This window comes from Manduca sexta, chromosome 3 (genome assembly GCF_014839805.1).
Source record: "Manduca sexta isolate Smith_Timp_Sample1 chromosome 3, JHU_Msex_v1.0, whole genome shotgun sequence".
Taxonomy (NCBI): Eukaryota; Metazoa; Arthropoda; class Insecta; order Lepidoptera; family Sphingidae; genus Manduca; species Manduca sexta.
The window spans coordinates 2694080-2715896 of NC_051117.1; the positions used below are offsets into that span (position 1 = coordinate 2694080).

The 21817-nt window shown below is 35.5% G+C and overlaps 1 protein-coding gene across 4 annotated transcripts in view; it reads left to right on the plus strand.

Moving 5' to 3' along the window:
- Positions 1-18882, plus strand: part of LOC115441217 (forkhead box protein P1) — a 118534-nt gene extending 99652 nt beyond the window's left edge. For 3 of the 4 annotated variants that reach the window (XM_037438634.1, XM_037438639.1, XM_030165907.2), the window contains exons 5-17: positions 2968-3174; positions 3741-3852; positions 4234-4350; positions 4837-4945; positions 5167-5345; positions 5765-5842; positions 6937-7013; positions 7392-7493; positions 8849-8994; positions 13060-13135; positions 13826-13917; positions 14922-15070; positions 15452-15690. In XM_037438634.1, the coding sequence (XP_037294531.1) occupies positions 2968-3174; positions 3741-3852; positions 4234-4350; positions 4837-4945; positions 5167-5345; positions 5765-5842; positions 6937-7013; positions 7392-7493; positions 8849-8994; positions 13060-13135; positions 13826-13917; positions 14922-15070; positions 15452-15609 (1602 nt within the window). In that variant the 3' untranslated portion in view covers positions 15610-15690. Of the gene's footprint in view, positions 1-2967; positions 3175-3740; positions 3853-4233; positions 4351-4836; positions 4946-5166; positions 5346-5764; positions 5843-6936; positions 7014-7391; positions 7494-8848; positions 8995-13059; positions 13136-13825; positions 13918-14921; positions 15071-15451 lie in introns of all 4 variants that reach the window. The other variant, XM_030165906.2, reaches the window with a different exon arrangement.
- The last annotated feature ends 2935 nt before the right edge of the window (positions 18883-21817 follow it).

Below are 21817 nucleotides of genomic sequence, written 5' to 3' on the forward strand. Positions count from 1 at the left end.
GCTATATCCATCCCCGAGTTTTAAATTTTATCGAGTTCGGTAGTTTTCGAGTTTATCGCGTTCAGGCAGAGGCGGCGAGGGTTTATGTTTTATAATATGTAAGGATAAATACAGATATTATATTCTTAGGTATATAATATACTAGTACGTATGGGAGACATGTTTATTCGGCTCGTCGGATTTGGCTTGTCGTATAAAAAAAATTATTTTATGTGTTTTTGAAAATTTTAACCAACGATAAATTTAGTTTACAAAATCTTAAACTACCATAATTATTGGTCACCTAATAGTATGTTCGCAAATAAAAAATATGTGTACTTTAAAGGAGATGCATGGAATCAACAATTTTAATGGAATTTTTATTACGAAATTGAATAAATAATAACATTATAAAAAATTAAACAACCCAAATAAAAATAAGATATTATGTAGAAATATAATGATTATTTTTTTTGCTTAAATGTGCTAAATTTCGAATCTTCTAAAAATACTGTTAGCGTACCGTTTTTCTGTGGTAAACGTCATAACAACATGGTTCTGTTTCTCAAAAGATACGGAACTCTAATAATAACTCCGCCAATAAATCGTCTTATCTGTAAATTATTCATGAAATCAAGTTACTGATAAGGATTATACTGTTTCAGTTAACAAATACTTAAAGGTCGTTAACTATTATTACCATAGCATTAATATTCAATATTAACACAATTAACCATTTAACGTACAAAAAAAACATCATAGGATGTAGTACAATTTATCGATTCTTTGAGCTGAGTGAGTGTATATTTTAGGGCGTGGCTGGGAAGTTCCGGCTTCGACTCCCAGATGAACTTGCATATTTTGATATGAAAAATATTTTATTTTATGCAAATTAATGACGGAACGAGCAAGCACGCTTGACGGTAAACGACACAACAGCTAACGGTAGCAGAACCAACTCATACTTTAGGTGTTAATAGGCAATCTAGTTTGTTGTCGGCTCCTGTGTTAGCACAGGCTAGGGTGTCATTAAAAAAATATTTTCAAAACATAAGAAGTGAGTAAAACCAATAAAAGCAGAAGTATAGATCAGCAATATTAAAAAAACTTAATAACTCCGCTAATTACAATATATTAAAAACTATTTACATGGCACATTTGTCAATCCATTATCACTTACTGTATCTCTGTATGGGGTAGCGTTCCAAAATCCACTCTAATAACCGCTGAAAGGGCCCAAAGATCTGTACTCAAAATCATGTTAAGAAAACCATACAAATACCCTACAAGAAGTCTATATCAGGAAGCTGAAGTCCTAACTGTACGTCAACTATTTATTCTGCGAATGTGTATTTACACCCAAAAACGGCTTTCGTTATATTACGATTACCATGCACTACTTAAAAAAAGAATATTCAGATTACCACTTCCGAGAACGAGAACCGTTTTTGGACGTAGATTTGGAGAATACCTCAGAGCACACACATACAACTCGGTACTAAAACACTGCGACTTGAAAGGCTCGGTTCCAGAAACCAAATCAAAGGTGTCAAAGTGGTTGCAAACTTTAGATTACATAGACACTGAAAATATATTACTAAATACTAGTAATTAATGCCAGTTAAGATATTTAAAAACGTTGTTAAAATTTAATATATAAAACAGGTATTAAAATAATGTTCATAAATATATATATATACATATTTGTAGTATTTTATTTATATAAACATACATATAAAATTATATTATATATTACTGTCAATACAAAGTTGAGCACATAATAATATTATTTAGTACATAAGTTAGAATATAATTTATAGATTTGTTACTAAACTTAATAATATATTTATTTATATTGATAAATATAATTAAAAAGTACTGTAATAGAAACTAATATAAAGACTAAACTAAGATGTAAAACTGTTCTGGTCTCCAAGATACAGGCATCGCCTAGTTTGGGGCCCCCTGTTAATTAAAGTTTAAAAATTCTGTTTAAGCACAAACAATTTTAGCATGTGAATAATATTATGTTGTCGTTTACTGTTGTGCCAAATAAAGGTTTTATTATTATTATTATTATTGTATAAACGAAAAACGTTTCTCTCCTGCAATAGAAGGTAAACATAGCACGGGCCGAAGCCAAGTGCATGGATAATATTGTTGTTGAGAAATTCCCTTACTTAGTTGTTAAGAAATTTACGAACAATTCTGCAGGTGTTCAGTATTGCAGCTTTTGTAAAAGTATAAAAGTCATTGGTGGGATCCCTAATGTCTGTAAGCTAGTGTGGAGTGTTTTCGGTATTACACCGGTTGTAGATATAACTATTGGTACTGTCTTGGTGGTATTTACACGCCATTGTGTTTTAATTTCTATAGCCAGATCTACGTATTTCGCAATTTTTTCGGTGTGGGTAGAAGAGAGGTTATGTGTGTTACAAACGGCAATATCTATAAGGTAAACTGATTTGTTTTGTTTGTCTAATACTGTTATATCCGGCCTGTTATAATGTATGGTCTTATCTGTTACTATAGTCCTATCCCAGTATAATTTGTAATATGTATTTTCAAGAACAATCTGTGGTTTGTATTTATAATAGGGTACTTTTTCTTTAACTAATTTATATTTGTAGGCTAAACATTGATGTACTATTGCAGCTATTTGATCGTGTCTATGTTTGTAATCACTTTGAGCTATTGACTTACATGCGCCGGTAATATGTTGGATTGTTTCTGAAGCTGTGTGGCATTGTCTGCATTTATCATTATAGTTTGGACGACGGATAATGTAACGTTGGTAATTTCTTGTGTCAATAACTTGGTCTTGTATACCTAGCATGAAACCTTTATTATTATAGAGCGACATTGTTATATATTATAGAGCGACATTGTTATAAAATACGACAAAACTCTTCAAATAGATATTAATATACCAGAACCAACTAGATTTGCGTTTATAAAAAAATATCTAATGGAAATACCTTCTGTCAGGCATCAGCCCCAACATCCCCGACCGGTGGGTCAGCCCATTCCAGCCCGGCGCCCGTCTCTCCCACGGGCAGCGGCGGCGCCGGCGCGAGGTCTCCTCTGCCGCTGGTGGGGCCCGACTTACTCGCCATGCAACTCCTGGACCAGCACACGCAGCTCCAAGCCCTCATGAAGCAGAGGCTGTTCCACCAGCATCATATGCAGAAGCAGGTTGGTTGCTCTAGATAATTGGATTATATAATTCTTACAGACAATTATTCAGTGTTTTTTAATACGGGCAAGGCAAAATGTTCCCAGTGCACCTGATGGTAAGCGGAATGGTGTCTAAATAGTGTCGATTGACGAGAGATGCTATCCCTCGCCAGTCGACACAAATATGCCGGCCCGTTTGATCCAGACATATATTACCTGATCCCGGAACGCGACACAATTACGTGGGTCACTATGGCGGCTTATAACACAATTACGTGGGTCACTATGGCGGGTTTTATCACTTTATGTACGGCGGCTGCTGTCCTAGCGGATACAAAATATAAGACCATGGTACTTTCCTGATCGAGGCGCTCTATTGAAACAGTTAGCAGTAATAGAGTACCGCAATAATTTATCGCATATATTTATTTGATTACTAGCCGTATATTTCATAGGATTGACAAAAATTAACAAAAATTCTTAGCGCTTAGTCATGATGAGCAAAATTTCATGCTCCCAAAACCACCGGTTTTGCAGTGTGTTGTTTATCAAGTTTACTATCTTAAATCCAATGTTTGTTCCAGCATATGTCAACAGAAGCGGCAAAGAGGCAACTGGAGCAGTCGAGGCTGCAGGACCAGATCAACCTGAACTTGCTCTCACAGCCGCATCTACCGCCGCCTGACACCTCTCCTGGTAAGGATCGTAACACCAATGAGATGCAATTTATGTTAAATATCACGTGAATAAGCGTCATTACGTCTATGAGAATAAGTCAATCACGTCTTTATCTTCGAAGAGGTAGGCAGAAGAATCTTCGTGCCACGATGAGATAGGAGGTCAGCATATCGCAAATTCTAAGTAGTAAAATCAGGATTTCGCAATATCATTGCCCGACCCAGAAATTCAGACCGATGGTCTTATCACGCACGCTATACAACTACGACACCGAGGAAATCTATAGACCAGTATCAAAATAATGTCAGTCTAACCTACTAAATATGCCAGCTGATCTCCTAAAGAACGATTACAGTGTCAAAACAGGTGATCAACCATCACTGTTATTCATCTTCCCAGGGTCCCTGCAGCAACAGCTGGGCGCGCAGCAGCAGCAGTTGGTGCAACAGCTGCAGGCGGTCCAGCGGCAGTACTTGATGCACGGGCCGCTCTCCGTTCCGCCTAATGCCCCGCCAGGTTAGAATACTGCATCTCTAGAAGCATGATAGATTCTTAAGCACCATGAATCTTTATAAGTATTCTGGATATTTAATAGTATGGAGTAGTAGGCCAGCAATGGCCTGGCGGTAAGTGAGCTTCACTGGTTTGTGTTATAAACAGCGTATTGTCGATCCTGGCTTACAGAAGCAATGGTACGTATGAGGGATAGTTTCTAGTTAGATTACAGTGTGTGTTCGCTATTCAGCGATCTTCAGATAGAGAAATTCGGAACCTATACTTCAGTTTCAAAGCGACGGAACAACCCGATTCCTACCAGCTTCCCTTTTAGGTTTATTTACGTTTATTCTAGTTTTGTTTTCTCTTAAATTTGCCGCGATATGTTAACCAATGCAATTTATTTTGCCTCGGGTTACCTTTTGTAAAAACCACCCTTCACTACTGCTATACTTACCATATTAAGTTGAAATTAATTTGTTATGGAGATGTTGTTGGTTCCCTCAGGGCTCATGCTGTGGGGCAGTGAGATGGAGGAGCATCCTCTGTTCGGGCGAGGAGTGTGCAAGTGGCCCGGCTGTGATGCTCTCGCTGAAGATTATCAAGCATTCCTCAAGTATGTCATTAACTTACTTCTGCCCTTATTCCACATCAATCTGATTAGCAAAACGTTTTAGATAATATGTTGCAGAAAGGATTTGACTGAATTTCTATGACTCGTGATATAAAATCTTCTGCGACCATCAAACAGCACCTAGAAAGAAGATCTTTCTTATTCCAGTACTATACCTGATGTCATTGATATCTAAGGATGTATATGTTGTCGTGTATCGGCAGGCACCTGGAGGCCGCGCACACGCTGGACGACCGGTCGGCGGCGCAGGCGCGCGTGCAGATGCAGGTGGTGGCGCAGCTGGAGCTGCAGCTGCGGCGCGAGCGCGACCGGCTCGCCGCCATGATGCGCCACCTGCACGCCGCGCGCGACCACCAGCACCTGCCGCCCAAGCACACGCACGGTCAGGCTGCTGCTTACCACCACCACACCACCACACCACATACTCACTGACCGTCAACTTGTATCAATATTGCACCCTCGTCCCCCTACGGCACCCTATACTGATAACATGTGTCTGAATAAAAACCTTTCTATTTAATAAACCTAAGAAAAGGATGAAACAATCTAGAATATATTTTATATCATCAGACCCAATGCGCACGATCATACAGTTTATTATTACTTTAACGGTATAGAGTAAAATCAACACAAACCACACGACATCTACAGACCATCGTCACAAGTATCATTACACAGCGCGAAATCATCAAACAACCATAATTATACAAGCTACCTCAGTACATGACCTTCAATCACGCATCACGAGTGATACTCATACAACTATCAGATATGTCTAACACTTACTACATCTGCCTGCAGGTGGCGCGAGTGAGGCTGCGTCCCCCGGCCCGGTGAGACGTCGGGTTTCGGATAAATCAGGCGTCGCTATCGCTGGAGGTACGTCACTACTTAGAATTTTTTACTCTGTAGAAGTAGAGGTGAATAATTTGGATCGGGAAGATACATACAATTTGAAAATCAAAGTAAATTCACATATTATTCTAATTATAAAAAACAAATATCATCAAAAAGCAGCGATGGCCTAGTTGTGAGTGGCACAGACTGCCTAGAAGAAAGTTCGCCGGTTTAAATCCCGAGGGCATACACCTCTGAGTTTTCTAAAGTTATGTGTATATTCTTTGTGAATTATTGCTTGCTTTAAGATAAAAGAAAACATCTTGAGGAGACCTACATACCTGAGAAATTCCTAATAAAACTTTTGAGGGTGTGAAGTCTACCAATCCGCACTAGGCTAGCGTGGTAGACTAAGGCCTAATCCCTCTCAGTAGTAGAAGAGGCCCGTGCCCGACAGTGGGACAGTATTATCATCAAATTACAATCTAAAATTATGAAATTGAAATGAAATTACCTACGAATGTCACATTGAAACTATTAAATAATAATAACCAAATATTTCCCCCAAGGTCTTCCGTACATGCTCGAAAGAGCTGGATTAGATGTGCAACAAGGTAAACTAATATAACCCTATCGTAGAAGTGTATGACTTCTTACATTTCGTCCTATATATAAAGTATTTAAAAGAAATGGAATTGTTAAAGAAGATTATACCTTATTCAGAAAGATATTATACTTCTATTGAAGTGATCTTGGACACAGAGTACTGAAAAAATAAAAATGTAATTCTAAAATTGGAACAATACTCAAGCAAAGTAAAAATGAAATGTAAACAAAAATGTACTCTATAATGATCTTCTTATATCCAAGTTTTAGGACCCAATGGCAATTTTAAAAACTGATTTATTTTTTATTATAGAAATGTGTTCATATACAAATTTTTGTGTAATGCCTTTAAGAACAGTAACCTGTTTTATTATATAAATATATTCACATACCTATTTCAAGTCTTGCTCCAGCAGTCCTATGTTCTTAACGTTCAAATGTCTGGTCTAGTCATTCCTGCACCCTCTTCCCCCTACAATCAGAGCCATTTCCCTGGATAAATATTAAGTTAATATAACTTTACCTTTCAGAGATCCAACGCAACCGCGAGTTCTACAAGTCTGCGGATGTCCGGCCTCCGTTTACTTACGCTTCACTCATTCGTCAGGTGAGTTAGCATTATCTGTTACTCTCGTAATTCACGCCAATGAAGGGAAAACCCAAATAAAGTGGTAATATTTTGGTGCGTTTTAATGTTGTCTTTACTTAGGCGATTCGATCCAGGCCGCTATTATATCAATTACAGACTTGCTATTAGTTTTGGTGACATCGAAATTTGTTAAGGAAAAATATAGACTATATTTCGTAGTTTTCATTATAATTTTTGAATCATTAGATAGAATCAAAAAGGTATTAACTGTAATGTATGAACAAAAATGATTTAATTCAGAAACAGAGCAAGTTCATTCTTATTTTTCTATCCATCACCAGCGATGGGGCAAATTTTCCTTACATCTTTAAACAACGGAAAAGTTTAAATTTCCAGGCGATTATAGAATCTCCAGACAAGCAGCTGACGCTGAACGAGATCTACAACTGGTTCCAGTCGACGTTCTGCTACTTCAGACGCAACGCCGCCACATGGAAGGTATGCTCTAGATTCAATTACTATATCTCGTCAGTGGACATTCTATTGGACCCCACCCTACCTACCATCAGGTGCAATGGGGCACTTTACCATGCTCGTAAAGAAAAGAAAAAGGGTCCTTAAAAGAACAATATCTTGACTCTATCTCTTTTTTTAAATGTAATATAAAAGAAAAAAAAATATGCTACGTTTAAAAATATAACAAAAAATATTGGTGAGGCTACAATTGTTTTCAATAACTTGATATTTATTAAAAAGATAAAAAAATATATAAATTACTAGATATGTTATGAATAAAGGCTTTTCTTAGATTTACTATTATCAGTTAATAAAACAAAAAATAATAGTTTCCATGATACTAAAATTGTTTGTATACATCGCAAGTAACTTAAAGTTCTAATTTTAATCAACAAAATATCATATACAATTGTTTTTAAATGAAATCTACAATTTTTTGTAGAATTTTTATTATTCAATTATAAGGATCAAAAGTATTAGTAGACAGAAAAAAAAATAAGGGACTATGATTTTATTTTCAAACTACAGCATTTACTAACCAAGTGACTTCTATTTTTATCCGATAGAAAAATGGAAGGTAAATTTAGAATATAAGTCTATATGTTTATGTATTTAGGTACAAAATCCACTGTATTCAAAATCAAATAAAATCAGCTTTCAATTGGCTCTACATAATCTTATTATTTTTTGCTTGTTCAATGTTTGAATTAGAAGTCGATTTGAGGGCAGTGGATTTTCTTAGACTTATTCATATTATAGCCTTTACACCAGTAGTATATTGTACCCTTAAATATTGTATAACATGTACTTGAAATTTCATGTGTTGGAAACGTAACCATGAGCTATAAAATTAAAAACAAAATGGAGAGACATCTCAAGAATTCATTACTAAATTTTAAACCACACAATGTATTTTCATATTCTGAAAAAATATAATTGCTCTATTTAATCGCTATTTAAAAAAAGTACGTTAAATTTGCCAAATTTTATCTTGAGATATTTCAACAGATTAAAGCCGACAGCAGACAAAATTTGCCGTCACCAATTTATACGGCAATTACCGCCATGACGTTATTAAACGATTTTTTCTAACATGCCTTTGTATTAAATGGCTTACGGTTTATCTGCGGTTGGCATTAATTCTTTAAAGTCCTACAAAACGTGATTTTTGTCGCCGTTGTTTGTAATAACAATAAGTATTACGCAAATTTTTACAATGGATAGAATATTATTTTCGTGACGAAACCTTATTGGCAATGGCCACAAATACCGCGTACTTAAATAGCTCATGGTCACAATCAATGAACAAATAAAGAGTGCAAGAGTGGTAACAACAGAACGCGGTACGTCACAACCTGTCACTGCACAAATGCTTTATGCGCGTCGAGAACGTGAAGGGCGCGGTGTGGACCGTCGACGAGGTGGAGTTCTACAAGCGGCGTCCGCAGCGCGCCGCGCATGCGCCCGCGCACCACCACGCCGGGTACGACCGACTACCCACGCCGGACTACTCCTCTACCACACACTTACACACGACACACTATACCGTCTGTTGCTAGATCACTTTTCTAGCGATACACATGCATACACAGAAATATAATACACACGTACACTCATACACAGATTATACGTTGGGTATTCCCCATGCGTCGCTTGAAGAAATTTTCCAGCGATACACATACATACACAGACATGATACACATATACATACTAACATAATATTACGGACTTAGTCCGAACGAACATATACAACTATAACAGACATACAAGGGCCCGTACACCAATAGGCCATACATAAGACATACATATTATGTGCATATGTTTTTAATTAACACGAAAGATCATACAAATATACATTACATTCAACATGATCTAGACATTATACAAAACAACATTTTACATAATTAAAATAATACTTGGGTATTTTAAACTCAAAAGTACTATTCACACGTATTTACTTTAACTTTTCTTTCCAACCCATTTTTCATACAACAGTACTCAGTTATACCGACACAAATAAAATGAATATAGCAGTTGAGCATTCTAGAAATTTACTAAACACTAATACTTTTCAAACTTCTTAAAATTACTCTACCAATGCCATACAACATACGAATTCTAAGTATTTACTGAGATTAATACATTTACAACTGTGCATATCAGACCCTTTCGCAAAACTGTAAGGTTTGACGACATTTCCACATAAAGTAACCTATTTTCCAGTGTGTTACACAATGTCAAAAGGCGGTGATAGCCGTTTCATAATTAAAACATTGACATCAAACATCCATGATTGACATACAAATGGATAAGCTATATAATGTTATGCAGTCCTAAGTACAAAATCTACTTGATAATTATTTCTACACTGCACTTTATACACTATAGAATATACAAGTTCACAATTTTAAACATTTTCTGCACCTTCATATAAATCTCTACAATTTACACTTGGACGTTGACCATATTTACAAAATCCACCATTACTGACTTTTTAATTTACTCTACGCCATGTAGTAAATAATGTACTACACTACTTACTAAACAATGTTAAACTTACGCCACATCTTACTGAACCACGTCAAACCTTACGTCACATCTTACTTAACACGTTCAAAACTTACGCCACAACTTACTAAACAATGTCAAAACTTACGCCACAACTTACTGAACAATGTCAAAACATACGCCACAACTTACTAAATAACGTCACAACTTACTGAGCAATATCAAAACATACTATTACAAACGCCTACTATACTTTACACAGTACAGTGTCATTTTTACACTTACCACAAAATCAAAGAAATTCAATCGTAACACATTGCACATATTACACCTACAATACGACTTCGCTCTATATAGACAACACAACTTACAATTTATCTTATACTTTGACACTTAACTATCTTCGTCTTACAATAAACACGTTTACATTTTACAAACTGGCAAAAACACTTACATGCGCTTTTAATACTAATTTTGATACTTTACATACTTCTGCTTTTGTTTGTAAACTACAGGAAACACATGTACTTTTGACAAATAACTACTAAATGCATACATTTTTGACACTAAACATCATTCTGCACATTGTCTTATTACAAAATTTACAACAAAATATGTTTTGTGGTTTTGGCCAACAATTTAAGATGAATTTAGGATAATACAAAACAGAATTTGGTAATGGCTACCTATCTCTTCAAAAAGAACAAAGATATTTTTACACTATATTAAAGTACCTAGTTATACTTTTATGGACACGGTAGTGAAGTAGGAACGAAGCTCTACGTGACTGCCTTTTGATATAAACTTTAACCACGAGATATTTTTTACTGAAATACAATCAGGAAAATACTCTCCTTACACTTACGCTTGAAAACATACAATATCTTAATTGATATACATAAAACACATCCCATGCACACACTGAACAGATTTCGGTACATTTTAAATCTTCTCTTGAATATTTTCTATCTAACCTAGCGATGTATCTAACTCTTATTGTGTAAATAAACGTTTCTTGTTTCAGACTTGAATTTTGTATTTGTGTAGTGGGTTTTGAATTTTGTGAGTGACGTCACAACTATATTGATCATTAGTTATGACGTCACCAATGAAGTTTTGTATTTTTATGTATTGTATTTAGGTATATGTGTGTGTACGTGGGTTTCGGCGCGGTGAATAACGTTTTCTCGCTTGCCTATTAACCTGGCTCCTCTCTCTTCCTCTCCCGGGGTTTCTGTCCTGCATGATGTGGTCTATCAACGACGATCTTGACGTGCTTCCGTCGTTTCTAGACGACGGGAGCACATACAATAAGTAAATCGTAACGCTCGATGGTGAACTGTTGCTAAATGTACGTCAATTATAGAACGCTATCCGGACGAACCTCTCGCTGCACAAATGTTTCGTGCGCTACGAGGACGACTTCGGCTCGTTCTGGATGGTGGACGACGCGGAGTTCGTGAAGCGCCGCCATCTCAGCCGCGGCCGCCCGCGCAAGTATGAGCCCGCGCCTGCGCCCAACACCGTGCCACAGTAAGGGCGCCGCGCCATCCGACATGCGACCGTCCAACGAACGAACCTTGTTACGAGGCATTCATTTATATTCAATCGTCAGCGGTGGCCTTAGGAGGCGGCGAACCGGACAACCTCTCGCCTCGCGGTTTGGGATAGCAGGACCTTTTATTAGGTCCCCACCCTCCGAACCAATTAAAGCATCTTGAAATTGAAATCCGGGACCTTTTTTGCTCTTTGCCGGAGTCTCGCGCCGGCTAAGACCGCCACTGTCAACCGTAGTATTATAAATACCCAAGGTCATACAAGTTACTTTTTACGGTGAAATATATCTATTGTGCGTCGTTGGACGATCGCGTCCAAATAGCATTTGTATGTGAAAAATGATATTGCTGAAAATAATCACCGCGAGTGATGGTTTTCGGCATCACATTAGTTCGGTGTTTCTGACCATTAAAGTGTATCACTGTGTAAAACTAGATTAATTCAACATGTCATGTTAGATTGTAACTAGAGAAATGTGACCGTTTCTATAACAATAGTTTATAAACAATCAGTGTGCGCTTGGATTCGCCTTCATGCCAACTGCAGCGCGCGAACCGAGTTTTTAATATTTTAGCATAATATAACGGGTCCTAATCCGTCTACGGAGGCATATCCGTCTTTTTGCAATTACAGGCGTTCTAATCGAAGGACAAGTTTGATATTCGTATCGGTAAATAAGAAATTTTTAATTCTCTTACCTATACAGCTATCGAAACTGTCCTTTGAATAGAAAGCCCGTAATTGCAAAAAGACGAATTCGCCTCTATCGACGAAAAAGGGACCTTGTTATAAACAATTGCCATATGTAGTTGTATTTTTAAAGTCGGTCTTATTAAATAAATTCAAGCACACACGCTAGACTCCTAGAGTGCCGAAGCTATAACAAATTGTGTTGCAATAGTTTTTAACATCACATAAAGATAACTTGTTAATGGTTAGCTTTAATCATATGTTGCTAATGTAATTTTAAACGTTTACATCTGACGGACAATGAAAATGTTATATGAATATCGTCAGTACACTGTGCATGTATAGTGAATTAATGCAATTATTGTAAGGAAGGATCGTCGTTGGATTTTCAAGTAAGATTAAATGTATAATCTTCGATTCCCTTCTCGCTTTGCATGCTCCTTGAGTCAGGTAAGTGGGCTAAGCTTTGCACGTGCCGTTTATTCGCATGATTATTTATTCATATCGCTTGCTCTTTCGATCTTTTTTTATTCTTTACCTTTCCTCACTACACTTACACAAACCAATACAGACGTAATTGGACTGTTCATTCAAAATTGTACACTTTACAATATAACACATACACATGTCACGTGGTGTTCGCACCTTAGCGAAGAGGTCTGTACGGCCGGGGTATGATTTTTATTTATTTTTTTTTGTTACAAATCATTCAGAATTTATTGAATTTCATAATAGTTTTTGTGTTGATTTTATTTGTAGAATTTCTCCATCTGATAATAGTTTGTGTTGACAGGTTTATGGGTGCTCAGAGTCCGCCGATCATGACCAGCCCTCATGGATATAGCGAGGCTTTGAAAAGAAACCTTCAGGTATGTTTTATCATTACATGTATGTACATTATCAATCTTACTTATAAAAATTTCGCAAAGCTACGCTTAGTTAAAACACAAATTTACTCGATCAGCTGTAAGTCAAAACCCGCCATCTTGCCTCTTAAGATTTAAACTAGGAACCGGTGATGTTTTTGACAGCTATTTAAGCCATTCTTAACCACCTCTTAACACTAAAACAAGTTTAGTAAGACTGTATATTTTCCAAATATTGAGGCTATTTATCAGCAATTACATAATAAGTTTATTTTCAAATATACATTTCTATTAAGTTTTCAGTGGTTTTGCCCTTTTTATGTAAGTGTTATTATTAAACTGGTGATTGTAATCGCCTTTAACACAAGTATAGCTTAGTGTAGGGATCACAATTAAGAAGGTTTAATGTGTAATTTGTAAATAAATAAATAAAATTTTCTTTATTAATCTGCAAATCTTCAACAAGAATAAACAAATTTATTTTATACTTGATCAATATTTATATGATTTTATCATTGCAATATAACTAAATACTGATTCTTAATGTGTTACCAGTCGACTTAATACTATATAAACTTATATTAGCGAATATTGAACTATTTTATAGCCACTGTATTATGCATTTATTTTTCTAATACTCTTATTGTGTTTATGTAGAAACTAGTAATTCATTTCGCGTATTCTCTTCACCAGGGCATGATGGAGGACTGCAACTTGTCGTACATGTCTGGCGAGGACCACATGATGCAGTCGGAAGAGTATCCATCCTCCCACGAGGAGTACAGGTGCGTTTCTTGTTTAAATGTTATTAAATAAATCATTAGAGATAAGTTTACCATTCAAATGTTATTAAAGTCAAAAGAGATCAGACATTTTTTTTTATTTCTTTGACTGAAAAAGCTTGCCGTTAGCCCGATGGTAAAGGATACGACCGCCCATAAACAGTAGAAACACTAACACCTTGAATTACGAAGTGTTTGGTATTCCACTGCGCTCGCCATCCTGAGACATGAGATGTTAAGTCTTATTATGACCAGTAGTTACATTGTCCTTCAAACCGGTACACAACAGTGACTACACACTGCTGCTTGGCGGCAGGAATAGACATTGCGGTGGTACCAACCCAGGCGGACTCTCACATATGAGAGACCTACCACCAGTAAAGAAGAGTGAAGTATTTTGTAATACTATTTCCTCTGTACGTTATTGCGAAGACAGAAATAATTTTAACATAAAAGGGCTCGATTCTCGGGTCGGGCAGTGATAATGAGTTTTTCTACCCAATATAAACTCGGAATCTGGAATCTGTACCCGAAATGACGATAGACTCGCTCTCTATCATATCATGGCACGGAATACATGGCAGAAAATGAGTACACTCGTTGCCTCTGTCTACCCCTTCTGGGATGTGTGTAAATTATTTAGTAGTACAAGAATTTGAAGTAAATAATACACGATTATAAGGACTGATAATGTGACATATTTGTCATCTAATAAAAAACAAGTATTTATACCACAAATAAATATAATTTATATCTGAGTACTAATGTGTCTAGATACTCACCTAACTATAAAATTGTATTTTCCTTTTGTTTGCTTTTTTATTTTTCCAACATCAAAAAAAGTTTAATTTATTGTACATTATATTTACCACCCAATCTGTGGCTAATAAATGCTTCTTTCTTAAAAAAAAAAACAATATATTTCAAAGGCAGTAAAGCTGAATTTATATACTCTTTTGGATGTGTCTATGTTGTAACTGAGTATAGAGTTTGTGATACGATTGCAGCCGGCCTCCGATGATGAACGGGTACGGCAGCAGCTCCTCCTCGCACGAGGCCAAGGCGGAGGACCTCAGCGCCAGCGACGCGCAGGACATCAAGCCCAACATATACGCGCTCAAGAACGAGATGCACGCCTCCGACTATTCCAACAAAGGTACAGTACAATGAACCCCTTCTAATCGAATTTCGGCCATGGCGGCCAAACTCAACGCAGATCAGCCACGCAGGAGATGCTATATTATATACTGCCTGCAGCCCTGTATTATATACTGTCCCACTGCTAGGCACGGGTCTCTTCTACTAAGAGGGATTACGCCTTAGTCCACCACGCTGGCCTAGTGCGGATTGGTAGACTTCACACACCCTCGAAAATTCCCATACAGAACTTCTCACATATGCAGGTTTCCTCACGATGTTTTCCTTCACCGTTAAAGCAAGCGATAATTCACTAAGAAAACACACATCAATTCAATGAATTCGTCTAGAGTAGCGAGTTGTGTCTACATCATAACTAATAATAATCTGATATCCTCAGGCGACTACTCCGGCGCTGCCAAGGAGTCCGGCAGCCGCTCCGGCGAGACGAGCCCGTACGACGAGTATCCTCGGGACGACCGGTACCGCCCCTCCATGTCCCACATCAAAGACGAGGCAGAGAACCTTTCCCTCAACGAGCAGAGATCTGACAAATAAGACCCACTAAGACCCTGAATCAATAATCCGGTACTTATTTTCAGTAAGCTTCTTAATCAGTAGGCATTGACATGATTTACAATCGACTGCACTGATTGTAGTCAACTATTATGTAAACTGGACCTCACGGACGGAGCCGCGGGTCAAGCTTATATTTACGGGTGTAGATCTATTTAAAGTTATTAGAATGGTGTTCTAGAGGTAAAGTGTTCACGTTGGAACCATATTATCGACGAAAGATCATCGGACGATCTCTACGAGGAATTGTTTATGTGTAACCAAAAATATTTTTGTCTTGTTTATTTTTTATTTGTACCCGGTTTTAACGGGGCATTGAAGTATTATAATGTTTATTTTGTAGTTTATAATTCTTTTTTTTATATAAGTTTTAATATTGGTAGCTGAGGTTTTAATGTTAGATATACTTATTAGAGTAAGTGTTAGGAAATTTTAGGCGAAACGAATTCAGTTAATAATCGTAATAAATCAACGATGAATATACCTTAAAAGGTCCATATCAATATTAAAAATATATATTTAATCATTTGTAATATAAATAAGAACAATAAGTAGTTGTATTCGTCTGTAGTACGTTTAAAGTTTATTTGTCTGATAATCACGCAAAGCGTTTTGTTTCGCGCGGTTCATGCATCCGTGAGTTATTTTTCGACTTAACCATATTTTATTCAATAGCTAAACATATAATACATTAAATATTAATTTACCTTAAAACATATATTATTTAACTCAGTAGCGAAACATACAATACATTAAATAATAAACATATACCATTATAATAAAAATTGAATCAGAAACATTACATAAGAGCGAATTATATCTACTTAACCAGTGTTACAGAGAAAACATTTCTATACTTTTCAATGTAAGAAAAACATAAACACTACTTAAACTTTTAAATAAACAATAAATACCAAATCAATAAAAAAATAATTCAAAGCACATCACGCATATCCTCAAAGGGGTACACAGAACTGCCGTGCTAAGCTCAAAAGTGGTATCTCAAAATAATCAAAATCTTGATTTTTATGTCGTCAGATAGCTTAAAAAATACCCATCCAATGGTATCTTGTTTAGAACTTGTTAAAAAAAAACCTTAAAAGAGTTTCTCTATCTCAGTTTTACACACAAAACTATATTTACAAAACTTGGATTATCTCGAAATAAGGTTTCCCTGGAATACCGCTTTTGCGCTTAGCACGGCAGAGAAGCGCAACCAACCACACACTTATCCACAAGAGTGTTCTGTTGTGATATAAAAAACAAAAATAATTCACGTATGTGTGAATCGACAATTTGAACTACTTAAAGCATAGTGTGCGACAGATCTTGGTGGTTTTTCGCTTTTGTGATTTACGATCTGAATACAATTAGAGTCGCTTTGTTGTGGCACAATTTGTTTTAATTGAGGAATTGATTTGTTTTTGTTAGTGTAAGTACCGGATGTCACATTGTCGTTAAATGACGTTTTTTCTGCCAAGTTTATAATGTATTGAAAATTATGATATAATGAGTTTAATATAGTGATGATTCATTGCTCGTATGTCGGTTTTTTAAGTGCCTTTCTACTTATTTGTGACCGCAATTTATTTTTAGTACGAAATTATAGTGTATTGTAATTTCTGTTTTTTTTTGCGGTAATATTTTCTATATATTCCAAATAGACTTGGTTAGAAAACTATTAGATATAAAGACTATTTGAGGCTATCATATTCTAGAAAGGTCTTTAAAGCATTGTAGGATAAGATCCTAAAGATTTAGGGCTTCGATATCAATCTTTCCGCTGTTACAAATAAGCCATGATTATTTTTAATCGTCATTCCGCGTGATATTTTATATTTTACAGTATGATTTGATATAATACATTTATTTAATGATGTTTTATAGTTATTTTTTAAATAAAAGAAGTAGCTTTAACCTTTTATAATTCAAGTTCAATATTCATTATATTTTCATTCTCTTTGGTTTACCCATTAATGACGATCAAGAGATATCTAAGCCTTACAATCTGTGGAGTAGTCATCAAAACCAATCACAACTTAAGTATACTGATTTTCTATTGCGCATTGGGTTTGTAGAAATCATTAAGGTATGGAAAGAAATAATTTGGATTTTACCTGTCTTAAAGATTACATTTTTATTATCATATTTTTTTATCAAAATATAAAATTACATATATCTACAATTAGTATGTCAATAAAGCAATTTTATGCAGGTTTTCACTTCTTGCTATAGTATGTAATTGTTTAACTAAAATGTTTGTTTACAAGATAAGACAGGTAAAGAAATACGAATGTTTGGATTATTTTCTGTTGGTACTGGATTTGTTTGTTTTAACTAGAACGTAACGGCGATGTGTGATTCGGAATCAAATGTAAATATTTAACAATTATCAAGAATGTAAAGGTTCTTTTGAAAAAAAAAATGGTAAAGTTTAGAATTGTATAACTATTACATATAACACTTTCATGTTGTAGAGAAAATTAGATGAAAATAAATAATTAGTAGTAAAATGTTCACTGTATAATCCATTTGGAATTCCACTTTATCAGTTTTTGTTAAAATACTTTTTCAGGCATTTCTTAAAGCATTTACTTCGGGTTGAGTTAAAGTATGATGAACGCCTTGGATAAAGGGTGAAGAAACCATATCACAAGTATGTATGTATACCTAAATGTAATTAAACTTATGTAAAATGTATGATAATCGATTTTACAATACAAAAGCTAATGTCGAGCATCGGTAGAACTTTAGGCGCCATTTTTAAATTATGTCATTTTCCCGCCATTTTGTAATGCAAACTGGCCGCAACTCTATAAAATGTATTTAAAAATGCTTTTTTTGATACCAGAAAAATGTATACCAGCGAACTGTAGAGCCAAGTACAATTAACAAATTTATGTATATTTTGATTTTCTTTTTCAATTTAGATTATGCACGAAATAGATTTTTGGAATTGATTAAAAATTGTTACTATTATATAAAAGTAAATGATTTTTTATGACTTTTAGTGGTTTAGGTGCGTTGTGTAGCTAAGTAGAGACGAACTGGGAACGTGTAGTGTTGAATGTTGCGTTCCGTTTTACGCTACTGATATTTAGTTATGTAAAACGGAACGTCGCTCGCTTTCTCATTTTGTCTGTGGAATGTAATGGCGATTGTTCATGGCGCCCGACGAGTGGCACTATTATACATTTATTGATCATTGTAAATTATACTTAATTAGTGTTGTATTAAACGAAATCATTACAATTACAATAAGGTTTTATTTCTTTCTTTTCCCGTAGAATAAAAAACCTCAATATCAGTGACATGTCAATAAAAACATTTCCACAAAACACAAACACAATAAAAAAGGTATTGTCACCAGATAGTCTATATCTAAATTTATATCCCAAATAATTGATTATGTACAGCTGATAATGCCTTAAATTAAACTAACTGACACGATAGTAATATTTTTTCCTGGAAAAAAAAGTTAAAGAAATTTATTTGACAGTCTTGCCTTGTTGCAGCATTTTAAGCTGGGATGGGACCCTTGCGGACTCGCACAACTGTTCAATATATAATATACACACAGCCTATTGTACCTTTTAGTCTTTTAGAGTCTTATTGTTTTTTATTTTATTTTAAACTAGCGACCTGCCCCGGCTTCGCACGGGTGCAATGCTGATACTAAATACACTACAGAAAAACTGTGAACGTTGTATATAAAAATATAGCGGCCCGCTCTGGCTTCGCACGGGTATAACATAACAAAATAACAGTATTTCTCCACTATTTAATGGATGTTATTATACATATAAACCTTCCTCTTGAATCACTCTATCTATTAAAAAAAACGCATCAAAATCCGTTGCGTAGTTTTAAAGATTTAAGCATACAAAGGGACATAGGGACAGAGAAAGCGACTTTGTTTTATACTATGTAGTGATAACTATAATTAGTTATAATTTCTGTTTATATATAATTTATGTTTCGTGTAAGTTACCACAATAGACGTATTCTCTTTCTTTCCTCGGCGGACGAAGCCGCGAGCATAAGCTAGAGTGTGAAAACAAATAGCTTAAAGCATATTACATGGATTATTTTAAACCATCACATCAATCAAGCTTGGGTTGAAGGTTTACACGTGTTTGTCGCGAGCGCTAGTTTTTTTATATTTACCGTTACGCCGCGTCACCGGACGTCGCCGCGAAATGAACTTATATTTTTGTTCGATTAATTGCGCGGAAGTTTGTGCGCATGCGCAACAAATGTGCAATAACTGACTCATAGGATATTAATCTTAGAATTTGTTTGAGTGATAGAAAAACTGTTTTGTTTTAAATCACATTTTGTTTATTTTTAAACGAATAAGGAGAGTAACAAATCATTCGCTTTATAACTAACCTCTGCACTGCCAATAAGCAGTAGAAACAAATACCAATAACTATGGAATTAGAACCAATGAAAGTATATCTGCATTGCATTTGACACCATAAAACATAGATTTTAAATCTCAAGTTTTCCCCTAGCTACAATGTCCTCCGAATTGGAACACTGTTTGCTGTCCACAATTTTGTTTGGAACGAATAGACACATAGTAATATCTATTCAGACAGACTAAAATTAAGGTTTAAGTGAATGTTAAAAATCTTAATAAATCTCTCTTCCCTCTGTTCCCTCTCTTCCCCGATTTTATTGCGGTATTCAATGCTAATAAATGCTGCAGTCTTTTAACCTCGGGAGACAATATACGGAAAACGGCGATAAAATCCAAAAGCTAGTTTTATAGGTAGAAAGTTGAGTCGCATACATAATTTGTAAGGCAATAATCTACGTACAAATTTGGGTTTACTTCGATGCTACTAACCGTAATACAAGAATTAGATCTATATTTCATGAGTAAGTTTTCTGCGGCACAATAATATCTCCTGACTGATGTCAATCGAAAGAGTACCCGGTAAACACATCATAATAATATCATAATATCAGCCCTGTATTATATACAGTCCCACTGCTGGACACGGGCCTCCTCTACTACTGACAGGGATTAGGCCTTAGTCCACCACGCTGGCCTAGTGCGGATTGGTAGACTTCACACATCTTCGTAATTCCTATAGAGAACTTATCAGATGTGCAGGTTTCCTCACGATGTTTTCCTTTACCGTTAAAGCGAACGATAATTCACAAAGAATACACACATGATTTTGGAAACGTCAGAGGTGTGTGCCTTTGGGACTTGAACCTGCGGACATTGGTCTTGGCAGTCCTTTCCAGACCCAACTAGGCTATCGCCGCTTAAACCATCATAATCAGATAATATTTTTTTTACATATTTCACTATGTCTAAGTATTCCCTATATACCTTACATTTTAAACTTTGAAATACTTTAAGTAAAAGTAGTTACTAAGCATTATGAAATTATTATCTTCCGATGAAACCTCAGTTCAACAATGTTTCTCCTTTAGATGGTGACTATGAAACTGAACATGTACTTTCTCAATGATAAGTTCCCGTACCTGCCAACCTGAGCTGGCTTCTTTGATTTATCTTGTAGTTTTTTTATTAGTTTTATCCCGAATTAAATATTTCCGTAGTTACATAATATACATTTAAACATATGATTTAAATGTAATTTATTGATAATACCGATTCTTAAAACTTGTTTTGATATATCATAAGTGCAACTTTGTTCGCCTACGTGATAAATAAAGTTTTTTTATGTTTTATTTATTATGTTGTTTCATTCACCCCTTTTCGTGAGTTAGCAGTAGTACTATGGAACAAGCCCTGTGCTTATGGTCCGATAAATGGCAATTTTGGAAAGAGTCCAGTTTGACGTAACAGGAAAACCAATGTCAATTTACCCGAGATCTCAGTAAGACAGATATACAACTACACCACCGAAGCAGTCAGAAGCTGAACTTTCTGAATGATGACTGCATTTCCTAATGTTATATTTTTAAAGGTAAGAACTTAGGTTATCTGCTACACCAACCAGTAAAATGCATACGTATTTTTCAAACTCCTGTCATTGTTTCTTGGCTGCGTGCTATCAAACGACATGTCACAAAAAAGTCTAAAAAGGTCAGTGTAATGGTTATTACTGTTAACGACAAAACAAAAAGAAGCGTGAGTTTAATTAAATAAATAATAATTCCAATAGAATTACAAAAGCGTGTGTGTAATATCGATACGGTACGT